The 15,733-nt window shown below is 49.9% G+C and overlaps 1 protein-coding gene and 1 long non-coding RNA gene across 5 annotated transcripts in view; one reads left to right on the top strand and one right to left on the bottom strand.

Moving 5' to 3' along the window:
* Positions 1-1,611: 1,611 nt before the first annotated feature.
* Positions 1,612-6,548, bottom strand: LOC139827548 (uncharacterized). The gene is made up of 3 exons (XR_011738282.1): positions 6,317-6,548; positions 3,236-3,463; positions 1,612-2,525 (listed from the first exon to the last, which is right to left on the bottom strand). It is a non-coding gene; the product is annotated as an uncharacterized lncRNA (long non-coding RNA).
* A 437-nt stretch (positions 6,549-6,985) lies between these two features.
* Positions 6,986-15,733, top strand: part of MDGA1 (MAM domain containing glycosylphosphatidylinositol anchor 1) — a 151,458-nt gene continuing 142,710 nt past the window's right edge. For 2 of the 4 annotated variants that reach the window (XR_011738280.1, XR_011738281.1), the window contains exon 1: positions 7,181-7,989. Coding sequence is in view for 2 of the 4 variants with exons in the window: in XM_071806126.1 (XP_071662227.1) it covers positions 7,863-7,989 (127 nt within the window). In the remaining 2 variants the exon portion in view is untranslated. Of the gene's footprint in view, positions 7,066-7,177; positions 7,990-15,733 lie in introns of those variants that run through there. The other 2 variants (XM_071806126.1, XM_071806127.1) reach the window with 2 other exon arrangements.

Consider the following 15,733-nt stretch of genomic DNA (forward strand, 5'->3'; position numbering starts at 1 on the left):
CTGATGTATTCACCTGCCACTCTAGGCTATAGGTATGAGCAGAGCAAGGTGTGACAGTGAAACAGGCCACAAAAGTAATTTTGAATTAAAACACAAGTGTCCACATCCAGGTTTGAGAAGCTCTAGAGGAGATAGGTGCATTGGAGCCACTACATTTGCAACAAGAGCTCTGGTCCCAGGTTTTCCAAAACTCAGGTCGAAGCTGTGCTTATTTATAAATCTTCTGGAAGAAGTCTGGGCAGAGGGATGATGGGTCAGGCCCACAGAGTGAATTTGTGGTAGTGTAAGGAAGGCAAATAGCAAACAGTTGGAGAGCTGCCAGGAAGAGAGCAGAAAGAAGCCTCCGCTGGGAACTGGGCTGACTCAGGTATCTCCAGCCAAGACAGCCGGCGATGCCCAGGTGAGCTGGGGACTGTGTGACCTTTTTCCTGAACAGAACAAAGCCCATATCTGTGAAGGTATGATGTTTAGATGGTGTACATAAACTCCTGACAGCTTTGGATTTAATTTTTTTGTTGTTGTCAGGCTACAGTAAGAGGCTGGTGGAGAGCTGCACTACTGAGGAACAATGTATGGTTCCCCAGAAAATAATGGGGCTGTTTCAGGCATTGAATTGCACGCTCTTGTTTGCAGCCTGTTTGGTACTACTGAATCTTTCTGTAACCACCTCTCCCAGCTCTTGTGATCCTGGATCAGTAGCAAGGGGAGATTCTCGTAGAAAAAAAACATTTTTCTCTGCAACTTCCTTTTTACATCCAAAACACAGATGCTCACCTTCCTGAAGTGAGGGTGGCACTGTCTGGGGACCAACAGGGACTGAGGAACTTCTTGTGTATAATTTAAGTCAATGTATTGATAATAGATCAGCTTCCCAACAAACAAGTGTGGCCACTGTGCAACTGAAGTGAGGAGGTACCAGCTGGGGTGTTTTCTCGCCAACAAGGGGTCTCAGGGCATGTGAGCCCACAGCCTTCCCTGAGTGCTCCCACAAAAGTAACTCTGCAGAATGGCTTCCTCCTCATGACAGGCTATGGGAGACAAAATGTCCTCATCACAGCCTACAGCTTCCTCACAAGGGGAACTCTTCTCTTCAGTGACCAATGACAGAACCTGAGGGAATGGCAGGAAGATGTGCCAGGGGAGGTTTAGGTTGGACATGAGGAAAAGGTTCTTCACCCAGAGGGTGGTGGAGCACTGGAACAGGCTCCCCAGGGAGGTGTCACAGCCCCAAGTCTGACAGTGTTCAATAAGAGACTGGATAACGCCCTCAGACACATGGTGTGAGCTGTGGGGTTGTCATATGCAGGGACAGGAGTTGGACTCAACGATCCTTATGAGTCCCTTCCAACTCAGGACGTTCTATGATTCTATACTTCTATGTGCTGTTTGTGGACAAAGGCTGGCTCCACCAAGGTTTAAACAGCAAGGTCCCATCTGATAGTTGTCCTATGTAGATTTTACTTTGACTCACATCAATCAATCATCCCAATGCTGCGAATTGTGTTTAAAACCTTTAATGGAAAGTTCAAGTAGCACAGTCTCCTGAGAGTGCTGACAACTTGCTCAAACACAACCTTCTGGCTGAAGGCATCTGCTTCAGGAGTAGCTCTTTTGGCTTCCCCAGCACCACTACCTCCACCATAGGGCAGAGATCACACATTTCAGGTCATCTGCCCGGCACTGACAAAATCTGCCATCGATGCACTCTTTGCTGGCAGTGGCAAAAAGCATGAACAGGGGAGAATCACGCCCAAACTCTTTGTATCTGCTTGCTGTGAAAAAGCATCCCTCTTCACCGCACTCTGGGAGACGTGTGCTAGGAGAGGGGGCTGAAGCAATGAAAGGAATTGGAAAAAAGGGAGAACAAGTTCCTTTGACCAGCACCAGCTTGACATTTTTTCAGCTCACTTTTTACTCATGAAAGGGAGGGTGGGAAAGGAGAAGAAAGTATGAATGCAGGAGAAGAAGGAGGCAGAGAGCAAAAAAGATCAAAGAAAGGGTGAAATAGGAAAAAGATCCTCCCAGTGATGCTGAGACACTTGTCTGTGCCCCTATAACAGCCCCAATCTGCCCTAAAGCACAAGAGCAAAAAACCCAGCAGGTTCTCTGGGAAACTGTATATATAGGCTAAAAAGCATACAGATTGGTAGAAAATGTTGAGTTAAAAGCCTGTGGGTTGAGTGCACAAGAAGTGGGATGGAGTGTGTGTGTGTGTGAGCACTTGAGCTGAGTAAAGAAGAGTAGCCACACATTGAGATCACAGGCAAGGGATTGCAATGGCTTTCACAAAAGCCTTAACCAGGAAGCAGAAGTTTGTCAAAGTATAATTAGGTAAAGACAGGAATAGCAAAATCCAATACAATAGTAACCAGCTGGCAGAAATCCCAGCATGGCTCTGGGACTGGCTCCATCAGGGAAGTGCAGGGAGGAAGGTTGGTAAAGCCCAGGCAGGATTAATATCTTGGGTGAGGAATAGAGATGGAAACCCTCTTCATCACTCCTTGCAGTCTCTGTGATGAGGAGAGCTAATCAAAAAAGCAGAATACACAAGAGGCTCAGAGGTACTATTAGTGTTGTAATATGCATCTGGGAAAAAAGCGAGCACAGCATAGGTGTATTCCCTGGAGTGGAGATGAGGAAAACTGAGGACAGCAAAGCAGAACCCTTGGGATTCATAGCCCTATCTTGGCATGCTTCATACTGGAAGCACGAGATACCTAGGAGGATCTGGGACAGTAAAAGCACCAGTCTAGTGTTAAGGATGGTGGGAAGCACTGCATTTTTAATTTTTAAGTTTTCCTGTGAAGACCAACTGAACAGAAAGAAAACAGACAGTGAACAGTTTTAACTCCACCCTGTCAATTGCGGCTTCACCAGTGCTTTTGTGCTTTGCAGAATACTTGGTGCTGAAGTCCCTAGTTTGTTTATAGCAGTCTGACAGGGCTCGCCCTCACCATACACACTGGATTTCCCTGCCTTCTCTAGTTCCCCTTCCCTGGGTCTCTTGCTGCCCTGTCTCGCCCCCTTGGGTCAGACCTTTGCCCCTGTGCTGCGCTGTTACAGAGCCTGCCCCAGCTCAGCCCTGCATAGCAGCACCGCCAGAGCAACCCTGTGTGCTCAGCTCCTTGATGCAGACCTGTGCTGCAGTTAGAATTCCCTTGTTTTCCCATCTCCCTGCTAACATCTCTGCTGCAGCGCTAGAGAGTCCCCTGGCTTTCCCCTTCTCAACTCTCACCTCTCCTGCAGCATTTGGAGTCACCCTGGCTTTGCCCATTGCCTTTCAGTGCCCTGTTGTGTTCCTTTTTCCTTACTTTCTGTTTCTGTCCCCTTTTAGTGAGACAAAGGAAGGGAAATGCTGCAGCAAAGCTTCCAGCTGGGCTGTACTCTTTTCCATTTGTGGTGGGGAGGGAGGGGAGGAAGAGATCAGACTTCAGGGATCCTGGAGACCTTCTTGGATGTAGTGCTGAGAAGAAAATAGAACAGGAAAGAGGTGACAGAAATGTCAGACAACAAGCTCAAGAGATCACTGGGGCCCACAGATAGCTGCATCATCCCAGAAAATAAATAAATGACAGACTGCACCAGACAATAGCGTGAAAACATTGACACAAAGAGAACTAATGTTCTTGCAACTGGACCTTGGCCTCATGCAGTTCTTCAATTGTCTCTTGCTTGGTGACATCGTGCTATATAAGATTTGCTCTCTTTGAACACTACATCTGTCCCAGAGTCTGTCTACCTCCTAACGTAGCTGTGAAATATAGGTGATGTAGTATGCATAAATATTTCAAATAGACAGGACTCATTTGACAAGCGGGGGTCTTGAGAAGGGACTGGACACACTGACTCCCAGCTGAAAGACAGGACAAATATGTTCTGCAGAAACAGCCTGGGGGGAGGAAGGACATCCCTCATCTTAGGTTTTTGGCAAGTAGAATCACTACAAAGTGTGGTTTCCTTATGACAAACAGATTGCTTAGCAAGTGTGCATAGGAGTGCTGGCTTGCTGTCACCCATTGGAAACACCGTAGTTATGAATGCTGTGATTTATTAGGCCTCAACCAATAATTATTAATTATCTTATTTAGCAAATGCAGTTATGTACTTAGGTTTTGGCAGTATTTTTTTTCCACTCAGAATATCAATGGACAGATGACAGCTCTTTCTAATTATTTATTATCCAATTATTTTTCCCTTTAATTCAATGGACTTCTCACAAACAGTCTCACTTTATGTTTTTTTACTGTTCCCTAATTGGATGAGTTCAAAGGTACTTTTGGCACAAATACTTTTATTTGCTAAGAGAAAGCTGGGTTGTTTCACATAGTTTAGCAGTTTATTTTGAAATTCATTTGTCATAAGCATTTGTGCCAGTGAAACATGAGCATGTACACTGAATGTTAACACAAAAAAGGGGTGCGAAGGGGATTTACTTTTTTAGACTCATTATCCAGATACATAACCAAAACTCCAAGGCACTATTCCACCATCTAATGAGAAGTCCTGGGAAAAAATAGAGGAAAGGCTACAAAATGCCCCATAAATATCCTTATTTCAAAATTATTAGTAGAAAAAAACAATACTCATGTCTCCATGGTTTTATCACCATGAAGCTTCCTGGATCTGCAAACATCTCTTCATCTTGTTTCCTTGTGTTGCTTTCAGCCTGTTTGATGCAGATACAGACAATTTTATTTGGTCTCAGTAGCAGCAGCTCTTGCTTTCCCCCCCGCCCTGGCAAAGGGGCAGCTCTGCCTGTCCTCCTAGTGCTGGCTGCCTCCTTCTACCTATACGCTCTTTATTAATGTTGCCACCACACACCGCAGGAAGGATTAAATCGTTCTCGGATAAGGGGTTATTGTATTAAAAAATAAACTTGCTTACATCAAGTGCTTTTGTAAGTGCCCCACTCCATGTCATTATCTTTGGAAAGGACACCCCAGAGTGCAAATCCCATGGTTTCTTGGCTAATGTTACCTTCGCTTGGTTACAGGAGAGAGGGGAAAAAAAAAAAAAAAAAAGGCTGTTTTATTCCGGGGACATCCTGAAGAGTGAGAGAATAGGCTCCAGAGGGAAATCCACCTGCCTCGCCTCCTGCGTGCAGGGATGCTGGTCATGGGGTGAAGGTGCCCTGTCCTTAACACCGCTCTCCTCCTGCTGCACGCTGTTGCTTTTTTCTCCCGCTGAGCACCGCTTACAATAGGAATAACTGTATACTAATTAGCGGCTATATCTATTAATTACTTGTTTGTTAGAGCATGACTGAGCAGCCTGCCGCTCTTTGGGCTATATCAGGTTTTTTTTAATTTTTTTTAGTTAGATTTTCATCCAGGAATGTTCACACGGTGATTCGGTGCCTGCTGGGGTACGTCTTTCCATCCGCTTTCCCTTTGGGTAAGGCATCTCTCGCCAGCGACCGTGACCAGCGGACCTCGCTGCAGAGCGGCGAGGCAGGTCCGGGAGCCCCCGGGGGCAGCAGAGAAGCACCATGAGCGGCCCCAAGAGCACGCGTGGCCGAGGGGCGAGGGCACGCAGGGACCAGCGCGGAGGGGACCCGGTGTCGCTGCGGGTCGGGGCGCATCAGCCCGTCCCCGGGAGCCTCGGGGCGGGGGGACCAGCGCCGAGAAGCAGCGCGTCCCGCTAAGTGGGGCTTCCACGGTGCTGGCTCCGCTTTACGCTCTGGGCTCACTGCTACAGTCCCGGGCCAGCCACGGGTGGGCTCGTCGGCTCCGGAGCCTCGGGGGGCGAGCGGGTTTGGGCTCCCCCGAAGCAGCGTTTTGTCCACCTCGCAAAGCAGCTGGAGCTAGCAACGCAAGGCTCCGCACCGGCGCTCCCGGGGCGTTGGCGCAGCCCGCCGGTGCCGGTGGTGATGCCTAGGGCGGTCGCGCAGCATCTCCTTCCTCCTCCCGGCCGGAGATCTTGACCCCGGCCCTGTGCGGGGGAGGAACGCACAGCTCCCCCGCTCCGGCTTTTGTGTATGCGCATCTGCACAGCTCGGGGACACCACTCTTACGGGTACGATCGACCCCCGCAACCACGCACCGGGCTGGGGGCCCGCACAGCACCCCCGTCCCACCGGTGCCTCCCCGCCCCGCCGCTCCCGAGCAGCATGCACAAGGCAGTCCCGCCAGCCAGCAGCCTACGGTGGAGGGGGGTAAAAAACTTTGCTGGCACCTGCTAGAGCCGGCACAGGAGATCCCCTCTGGGCAGCCTGCGCTGCCTGGCTGCCCATGCAAGCCAGGAGGGGCCCACCCCACCCAGCCCCCCCTCGCCTCTGGGCTTTTCGCATCGCAAGTCCCACCCGGGAGAAGCCGACCTTGCCGCGAGTGTCCTGAGGATGGAGGGACCCCGGGCTGAGGGCTGATCTCTCTGCCCGAAGCAAGTCCCTTTTTCTCCTCAGCCCTGCGGTGTTGTCTCAATGGGGCCGGGGCGAGGGGAGGCCCGCAGAATTGGGCAGGAGGCTGGGCTCTTCCGAGCACGGCCGCTTTAATTGGCTCCCTTTTTTTTTTTTTTTTTTTTTAAACAGAAGGGGAATGAAATGGTGAAGAGGGGAGGGGAAAAACCTAGAAAGCCAAAGGGAAAGAAAATACGGCGCGCTCGGCAGAGCCGGCAGGCAGGGAGGGGTGAGACGGCCCCAGGCCAGCCCGGCCAGCGGGAGTCGGTGCGGTGCCGTGCCGTGCCGGGGCCGGCTGGGGAGCGGTGACGCTCTCGGCAACTTTTGCAGGAGATTTTGGCGCTTCAGGAAAAAGCAGTGAGGCAGGGACCTGCCAAGCGGTTTCCAGCCGGCGTCTGTCAGGAGTAACCTAACTTCTTCCAGCTTCTTGTCCCTCCTCGTCGGCTCCCTTCCAGCCGCAGCCCCTGTCAGCTCCCGCAGCCGTCGAGGGAGAGCGACACAGACCTCTCTACAGCTGCAAATCATCTGCCAAGCAGGCGGAGCAGGCAAGCACAGACGAAGCACTCGCCCGAGCCCGGCATACAACATCAGGGAAAGTTTTGAAGGGAGAAGGACCTGGCAGGCCGCGGAGGAGGCGAAGAGAGCCGGACTGAGCTGCGGGTGGAACGAGGGTGCGTGGTCTTCTGCTCCTCGTTTGCTTCTCCCTTCAGGCTGGCTGGGGCGATGCAGTGCAGCTGGGGGAGCTCTTGGGAGCCGCTTTAAAAAAAAAAAAAAAAAATCCTTCCTGGATTTGATTAATTACAACAATCCCCTCCCCAGAAGATCTGGAAAAGAGGAGAGAGAATCACCTATCCCTCCCTCCGCCTTTCAGCAGCTGGCTTCTATCCCCCACCCTCGCTTTCCCCCCCTTTTTCTCCACCTCCTTCTCCTTCCCCCCATTCGCTCCTGGGGCTGCGGCCAGAGACTCATCGGGAGGAGGGAGGACTAGGACTCTCCCAAGTTGGCCCCAGTTGACAGCACTTCGCGCAGCGCGGGGACTTCAGGCAGCGCTCGGCGACTCCCGTTGAACAAAGAAGCCCCCATTCCCGTAGGGGCCGGGGGGCAGGGCTGGTCTGGCCCAGGCTCTGCTCCTGCCCCTGGGCGGCACGGTGCCCCCGGGCTGGCCTTTCCCCGTACCCGAGTGCGGGCGCGGCTGCCCGTTTGCCTGGAGATCCTCGAGCAACCTGGCGAGGGAAAGCGGGAAGCGGCACTCCGCTTTCTTGCCCTCCCTGCCTCTTTCCCTCGCTCCCTCTCTTCCTCCCCCCTCTCCTTTTTTTTTGTATTTCTCTTCTTTTAAAATTTTGTCCTCAGGCGGCCCCGCTGTGGAGGGTCCCTTCCTCCGCCCCAGGGGCGCTGGTGCCCGGCGCGGAGCGGGGCGTATGGGGCGGCGTTTCGGGAGGCTTTCGCCTGCTCCTCGCTCCCCCGCCGGATGCTGCCTGGGCTGTTTTGGCTGCTTTTCTTCGCCGGCGATGAAGGCTCTGCCTTGAAGATGGAGATGATCTGTTTTTTATTCCTGTCTCTGGTGCCGGTGTACAGCAGGGGACAAGGGGTTTACGGTAAGAGACACTGTCGCGGTCGTTGTTTGGAAGGGAGGGGGAGGCGAGGGCGCGGACGGCGGCGATGGGATCAAAGTTAAAAAGCACCTGCAGGAGGAAGTAAATGATACCGGCGAAGCTCGTCGCAGCCTGAGCGGAGAGATTTATGCAGCAATCGGGCTTCCAGCGCCTGTAGCTACTTCGTAATTCCTCGCCGTAACCCCTGGCCGCCTCCGATTTACGAGTCTTCCGAGATGGTACGCAGGGAGCGCTGGCGAGGCTGCCGCCGGGCTGGCTGCGCCTGGAGCCGGGAGGAGGGACAGCTGCCGCGGGGAGCGACCCCGGGCCCGGCCCTGCCTTCCGTCTCCCCCACCCGCCTCGCGTGGGGACGCCACGCTGGTGCCGGCGTGCGAAAGGCGGCGGCTCGGCTCTGGGAGCACCTCCGAGTTGCAGTTTCTTTGGGGCAGGGGGAGGACGGAGGATCTCCTCCCCGCGCTGCCCTTGCGTGTTTGTTGCCTTGCAGGAGCGCCGGCACGGGGAGGCGACAGGAGAGCGGCCGCCGCCTCTGCCTCGCCGGGGCTCCATGTCGGGGTTCCCTCTTGCTGCCGGGGGCAGCCCGCTCGCCGCCGCCGGCGTGCGGGGCGGTGCTCCCCGCCTCTGCCCGGCCCGGCGGGGCCGGCTCCTCGCTCTGCGCCGGCTTCCCCCGCACAATCTACGGCGAGCCCCGCCGGGCTCCGTCCCCTGCCTTGGGGGGCGAGGGGTGAGGCTGCTTTTGCACACCATTGAACTTTGCTGCCGATTTTCTGCTTAAGATCGTGGGGGCAGGTGAATGGAGGTCTGTGGCAGAGATGATGTCGAGCTGCTTGATTTTTTTCCCTTCTTTATTATTATATTACTATTATTATTTTTACAGTTATGATGCTTACTTCCTCTCCTTGTTTGGTGGCAGAGGGTAAGCTCGGGTGTCCCCTCGAGAGGTCCGGCTCCCCCAGCCCCTCAGCTTCTGAGGGCAGGTGGCAGAGGCTGGGGATGGCACTCCACGTCCCCGTTGAGCACAAGTCCTGGGTTGAGAGAACAGCGGAGATTTACTTTAGCCAGCCGTGCAGCCCCCCTTTCCCTCTCCCAGACGTCTCTTAATTCTTGCTTTACAAGATCTGCATTTCCAATACACTGGGAAAAAATAAATAAAAGCAACCCACAAGACTTGCCTCTCATAACAAGCCGGCTTTATCTTGGCTTACAACTCAGTTGTGCGTTGCTGTAAAGTCCTTCTGGAAGGCATGCCTCTGCGTCTAACAAGCCAAGCTCTCTGAGCTCTGAAGAGAGACCCCAGTGAGAGAATCCAGCCCCCCCGTTTCCCCCCCTTTTTAACAGCATGCAGCCAGTCTCTTGTGTGAGCTCTGGCAAAGATCAGTTCAGTCTCACTGACTATGGGTGAGTCTTTGTAGGTCACTTTTTAATGATGTATTTCTTTAATGAAAACAATTCCTCCTTTCTCCTTGAGGGCTGAGATGTTAATGTGAGTTTGGGGCTGTTTTGTAAAATAACCATTTTAAACAGAGGGTATGTAGCTTCCTTTATTTTTTCTTTCTTCCTGCCAGTATTATGTTTTCTCCCAGTCTGCATGTCCAGAGAAAAATCGTAGGATCCTCCAAAGGCTATAAGATGAGGAGTAGAATGAGTTTGTAGCACAGAAACCTAGTCAGGGCAAGTTATTTAATCCTTTCAAACAAGTTATCTGCTTCTAGCTGAACTTTTTTTTTAATGTGTTTTTGTTTTAGTGTGCTTGCTGCTGAGTAGCTGTCACTTGCTGTAGAATGGCCTCTCTGCTCAGGATCACAGCGAGAGGGACAGCGCTTAAAACTGGTTTTACTTTAAATGTGCATTAAAAGGTTGCCTGTTGTATTTTTTCATTCACTTCAGTGAACTTGTATTTGATAGCGTTGCTGCTGAATTAGATCTTCAGAATAACTTACTGATGTTTTTGTCTTTTTCTCTCAGAGAGAGATTGGAGAAGCTGTGTACAAAAGAAAACACAGATATAGACATGCACTAAGATGAAGGCATCCTTGTAAGCCAAAATGGTACACTGCTTCCATCTATTTTCTTACTTAACTACAAAAAGGAGAAATCCTGTCTCTTACCTCCTCTCCCCTCCCCTTGCCCCTCAAACTATCTGTTGAGACCATCAGGAGCCTTAATAAGCAGCTGTCTCTAAGAGCCGCCCAGAGCGGTGTCTCATGGAATCAGCACCCGGCAAACTTCTACAGTGACTAATAGTTTTCATATTGTCTTTCCCAATCCTGCCTTCAGTTCACTACCCTGCACTGATTTCATGCCTTGTGCAACCAGCACTGTTTGGATGCGAGATTGCAGTTATTGATGGCTCAAGCAGAGCTGGATTGATACTGTTACATTTGCAAGAATAAATAAAGCAAGATTAGACACTAGTCCTACTGCAGGTCTCCACTTCAGTTTGTCCTAAATGTTAGTCTTTCACCAAAGCTTTAATCTATACTTGAGTGTTCTGTGTTTTGAATGTCAGTCTCATGTGGCACTTAACGTAGAAATTATAGGAACTCAGGTATCGTGTTTCAGATCTGTTTTTCTGCTTTTAAATATTTATTTATGGCAAGGGAAATGGGGAGAGGCATCTATATGGCTCTATAAATATATTTTACTTTAGTAAATCTGCTGAGATTAAATCGGATTAAATGAGATAAAGTATCCATGTGATGTACCCTTTAAATAATACACCCACATGGATGCGCACAAAAGACCTCTGTCTAGGAGAGTGGAATTGTTGGAGAGGTTTATTGAGATGAATGGTATAAATAAAATGTGTGTAAAGGGGTTTCTGGGAAAGGAGCATTTGCAATGGAGGTGCAATTTCATTAGGAGTCAAGGTACTTTTAACCCTCTACCTGAAGAGCCTTGTTGTATAAATTGGCATTTGTTGTAATGACTGAAGTGTGTCTGAAATGCTCGTCTTTTTAGCTGATCCCATCCTTTCAGCCTTGTTTGCGGCAATAAGACAAGGCTGGCCTGATATGGAAGGCAGTTCAGCAGACTGCCAAGAGGCAACTTTTATTAGCCTTTTGTAAGCACCCCATTTCCCACACTGCACATGCCTTTCAATCCTACTGCATTAATGCTGCTGGTCAAGATGAGGGGCAAGCTGTAATAGATCTCTACGAAATATCAGAATTTGGGGGGAGGGAAGAAGAGATAAGGAGAAAGCGGACTTGCCCTTCCAAACTTGGAGTTATGAATGCTAAAAGACCATAAACTAGGCCAATAGGGGAGAATAGGGAGTGTTTCCTAAAGGAGGAGTACACTTCTTGCTTCCTAGTCAGCCTGGCAGACTTTGGGACTTGAGTAGCACTGGTTCAGAGCACGCACAGCACTGCTGCTCTGCTTACTCCATGTGCAGAATATAATTAACATTTCCAAGTTGTCTTGCGACTAACACAGTCCAGCTGATCAGCAGCAGCCTTTCAGGCTGAAAAAGAGAGTAGGATGTTTTGTCCTCTGCCTCTCATAACTCCTGCAGAAAAGGCATTTCAGGAATGGTCATCATAGCATGTGATGAGGGGCTACAGCAAGGTGGTGGAAAGGGAATAAAAGGAAGGTTTTGGCTGGGCAGCAGGGAAAGCTGCTTGGCACCATGATCAGGGAGGTTGGATGGGCTGCATTACTTCAGCACTTCAAACTGGTGAGGGTGAAGCACTTGCAGTATGGAGTAGTCCTGACCTGGCCTCTGACATGGGGAATAAATTACTTAGTAAACCTCTTAAAAAAGAGACACCGTCACACTGAATCACCCATGAGATGCCACTAAGGGCAGCCAAAAAATCTAGTGGAAGACTGTTTTCTTGTGTCTGCAGTGGAGGAGTGTCATAGTAAAACATATGCTGGCTTTAGGCCATAAACATCCACACTTTCTCATTTCATGTTTGTATGACATGATTTGTTTTCTGCTCCTTTTACCCATAAAGTAAAAGCCTCTTTTCCTAGAGTTTTCAATGCAGGATGCCTCACACCCTCTTGTGACTTGTGTGCTTGTCTTTTGCTGCAAGTTTCTGGCGGCACAGACGCACTCTAACCTTGAGCCTGGTGACCTGGATCAGTCCCTCTCCCCTGCCTCTGCCTGTAGGTGTTCGGCCAGCAGGAACAGGAGTCCAGACACAGAGCTTTTCAGCCGTCTTGCTGTTATCCCAGTGCACCCTGTGCCAAATCTTGTGCCCTTAGAAAGGGGTGTGCAGATCGCTGGGTAAAGTAGCAGCGGAGCTGGCTCCTGTGAGCTTCACTTCTTGACTGATTCTGTTTGGAAAATGCAATGTATAAGCACAGTGGTGCTCCAAACTATAGATACATATGTTTATATATGTGTATGTATGTATATATATGTATACATATATGTATATATACACACACACATGTACACATATCCTTTGTGATCAACAATTTCTTCTTGTTGTCAGATCCTTAAATCTGTTGTGGCTTAGGCTGTAGCCTTTTGGTTACAGGAATGATTTTTATAACTGGAGGGCTATAGAAATAGTCTCACCTAAGGACTGGCTTGGTCCAAAATTTGCATAGTTCTTTAGCAGATCTTTAAGGTCAAGGCATTAAATCTGTCCGGCCCTGTGCTTCAGTGTGCCTCGCTGTTCTCCAGCTGTAGTGTGTCAGATTCACCCTCCTGCGACACCAGTGCCTCTGTTTTTAGGTCAGGTCACTAGCTTCACACACCAGATAAGCCCTCAATTGGCTTTAATATGCAGTACTAGAAAACTGACATTATCTTCTTGACAGGTTGTTTGCAACTTGCTGGTAGAAGTCAAAATATTTCACTATAGGTGTCATCAGAAACCACCATCCTATGCTAATTTTTGTGGGAACATGAAGACAGATGTTGAATAATTTGACATGAGCAGCATAGCTTTTAAAATTATCACCATGTCAGGTCTTGACTGGATTTTTTTTTTTTTTTAATATATATATGTATTTCAGATGAGTTTAAGAGAGGGGAGAGGGAAATATAGTAAGTGGCTCCTGATAAGTGGAAGATGCAGCAGAAGATGGCCTTGGAGGTTCAGTTATCAGACAGCAATTCAGCAGTGGCTATAAGGGATGCTGTGCTGCTGGGACTGATGTTGTTATTTTTAAAGAGGAAGACTAAGTGACTTCCGTACTGGAAATTCAGAGATCTTGTGACACTTCCCATCAACCAGAAGCCCTACTGTTTTGCCCGTGTTTTGACAAGAGTCACTGCTATTCTGCCTTCTCGAATAGCGTGGTTTCAGGCTTCTAATCTCTCTCTCCACATGTACCATGCTCTCTTGGTTCATTAAGCACAGTCTATGCCTAAGAGTCTTGCCAGCATGTGGCTATGGCTTGTTATGAGGAGGGCAGAGTTGAGAGGTGGGGAAAAATCGCAGTCTTCCCAACGTCTAGAGAGATGCATTTCTATTAGTGAAAGATGGCTGGTGTGGAGGGTGTTTTCACTCCATATGTGGAAATGCTCTGAACCCTACCTACAAAAGGCATCTTTAGTCAGCATAAGGTAAGCCTGTAGTCAACTAGTTTGCCTGTGTAGCTCTGGAGAGACTGTTTACTGGTGAAGTTCTTACCAGGATAGGTGAGAGGTTGTTATTTTTTTGTGCAGAGAGATTGCTGTGTTGTGTCCTCAGGGTGGACGACATTTCACTGGGGGGAAAGATGAGCATTCAGCTGGTGACAACAGGCAGTGGAAAATGTTGGTTTGTTCTCAGAGATGCTGTTGGTACCTGCATCTGGTAATACAATGGTGGGTTTCTTTAGGCTATAGTTGATAGCCCAGGTCTTATGTAGAATGAAAGTATTAAAACTTTGAGACCGTTTCTATTCTCAAGCAGCAAGATGAATGCATCAAGTGCCCATGTCCCAGCCACCTTTTGCCAGTTATCAGCTGCTGGTGTCGCACGGGTTTAAATTCAGGATGCGAAAATAGGTTCATGTCTCCCAGGCTTGTGGAAGAAGGGGCAGGGACTGCAGAATGCCGATCTGGCAGGGCCTCCAGTATCCATTGGAGAGTGACGTGCTGCAAAGAAGTGGGAGAGGAGAGTGTGCGTGTTTCATGTCTCTGTGCTTATGCTTAACTTGTGGTATCTCTGTTGGGATCCGAAGTACTTGCTTTGAAAAGAAAAAAGCTTTCGTCTCTTCTTTATTTGGGGAAGGGGTTAAAGGAACAACACACGTTTGTTTTTTATAACCAAGCACTTGCTTCGCATTTAAAAGAAGAAATTAAATGTGTGATAACCCATTGAGTTGATGATCAAAAGCGCTGAATTAAAGCACAAGGAAAGAACTGGACAAGTGGAGCGAGGAAAGGGAGATCCCGGGCATCAGCTGATCTTGGCTCAAGAGAAGTTAAGTCAGGGAAGGGCCGTTACCAAAGCCTTCCACTCCCTGCTGCTTTTCCCGACTGCTGCCCAGCTGCAATGCGCCGGCTGCTGGCGACTCCAGCTCTCCCTCCTGCCCAAGGGACAGGGGAATGAAGCCGCCCCTCCTTCTCCGTCCTGCCTGCGGGCTCCTCTCCAGCTGTGGCTGGGGATCACATCTGGGCGGGTGGGGGCACATCTGGGCTGCGTAGCCGTGCCGCTGTGCCGCTGCCCGGCCGAGGGAGGCGGGAGGTGTGCCCGGGGCTTGCCGGGACTTGCTCAGGGCAAACCCCGTGCAGACCGGAACGCCGATTTGGGAGCGCCCGTCTCCCGGCGGAGCGGGAAGCGGCGCGGCCGGACACGCGTGGGGAGCCGCGCGTCCCCGGGGTGCTGGGCTGGCTGCCCTCGGCTGGGCGCCAAGCGACTCCCGGAGGCAGCTCGTCCTCTCTGTTGCCACCGTGGTGGGCCTGGGGAAAGCACGCCTGTCCGTCTTCTCGGCGTCTTCCCGAGGGTGGGAGCGAGGCCAAAGTTCGCAGAGAGAGCGGCCGTGACGGAGCTGCTGCTTCCAGGTTTTTGGTGCTGGCTGCGTGCCTGCGGCTTTGCATCGCTCTCTGGTTTGTTTGGGGTTCCAAAGCTCTCTCACGTTGTACCCAAGCAGTTAATGTTTGGGGTTTTTTTTGTTTTGTTTGTTTGTTTTGTTGGTTGGTTTTGTTTTTTTTATTTTATTATTTTTTTTCTCTCTCTCTCTCTCCTTTGTAATACTCTCATGGAATGGGAGAGTGCTATTCTTTCCTTCCAGCAGCATCTTATTCTCCATTTCCCATAAAAGATAATATAATCAAGTGAGTGTAGGACTCTGAGATCCTTAATTGGCTTTTCAACTGTAGTCTGCATTTCTTTTTTTTCTTCACATTCTGTGTGGTTGTGTTTTGGGGATTTATTTGGTTTGTTTTGGTTCTCAGAAAGAAAAGTTAAGGTTAAATGAGCTGAAGGAATCTGAACAGAGAGGAGGGAAGAGGCATTCTCATGCAGGGCCTTGCTCTGCTGTGATGTATCTCCTTGGCCCTGTGAGGCAGCAGAGCTGAAGGTGCCACAGCCCAAGTATTTCACTGATGCTCCTGCTTTGGCTCTTGGAAAACATTTGGCTCAGTGCAATATTGTCTTTGGAGCATCCTGGATGCCTAAAGCGAGCCCTCTGCACCAGGACATTGGCCGGTCAGATTCTGACTACTGATACCTTAACTTTTAATGCCGAAATACTCTGGTCCATGGCTGGCAAAGGCTGATGCCTGAAGTTAACTAGGGAACTAGAGAGAGAGAGACAGCAGTATATAAATTATTAG

The sequence above is a fragment of the Patagioenas fasciata genome, chromosome 3 (genome assembly GCF_037038585.1).
Source record: "Patagioenas fasciata isolate bPatFas1 chromosome 3, bPatFas1.hap1, whole genome shotgun sequence".
NCBI lineage: Eukaryota > Metazoa > Chordata > Aves > Columbiformes > Columbidae > Patagioenas > Patagioenas fasciata.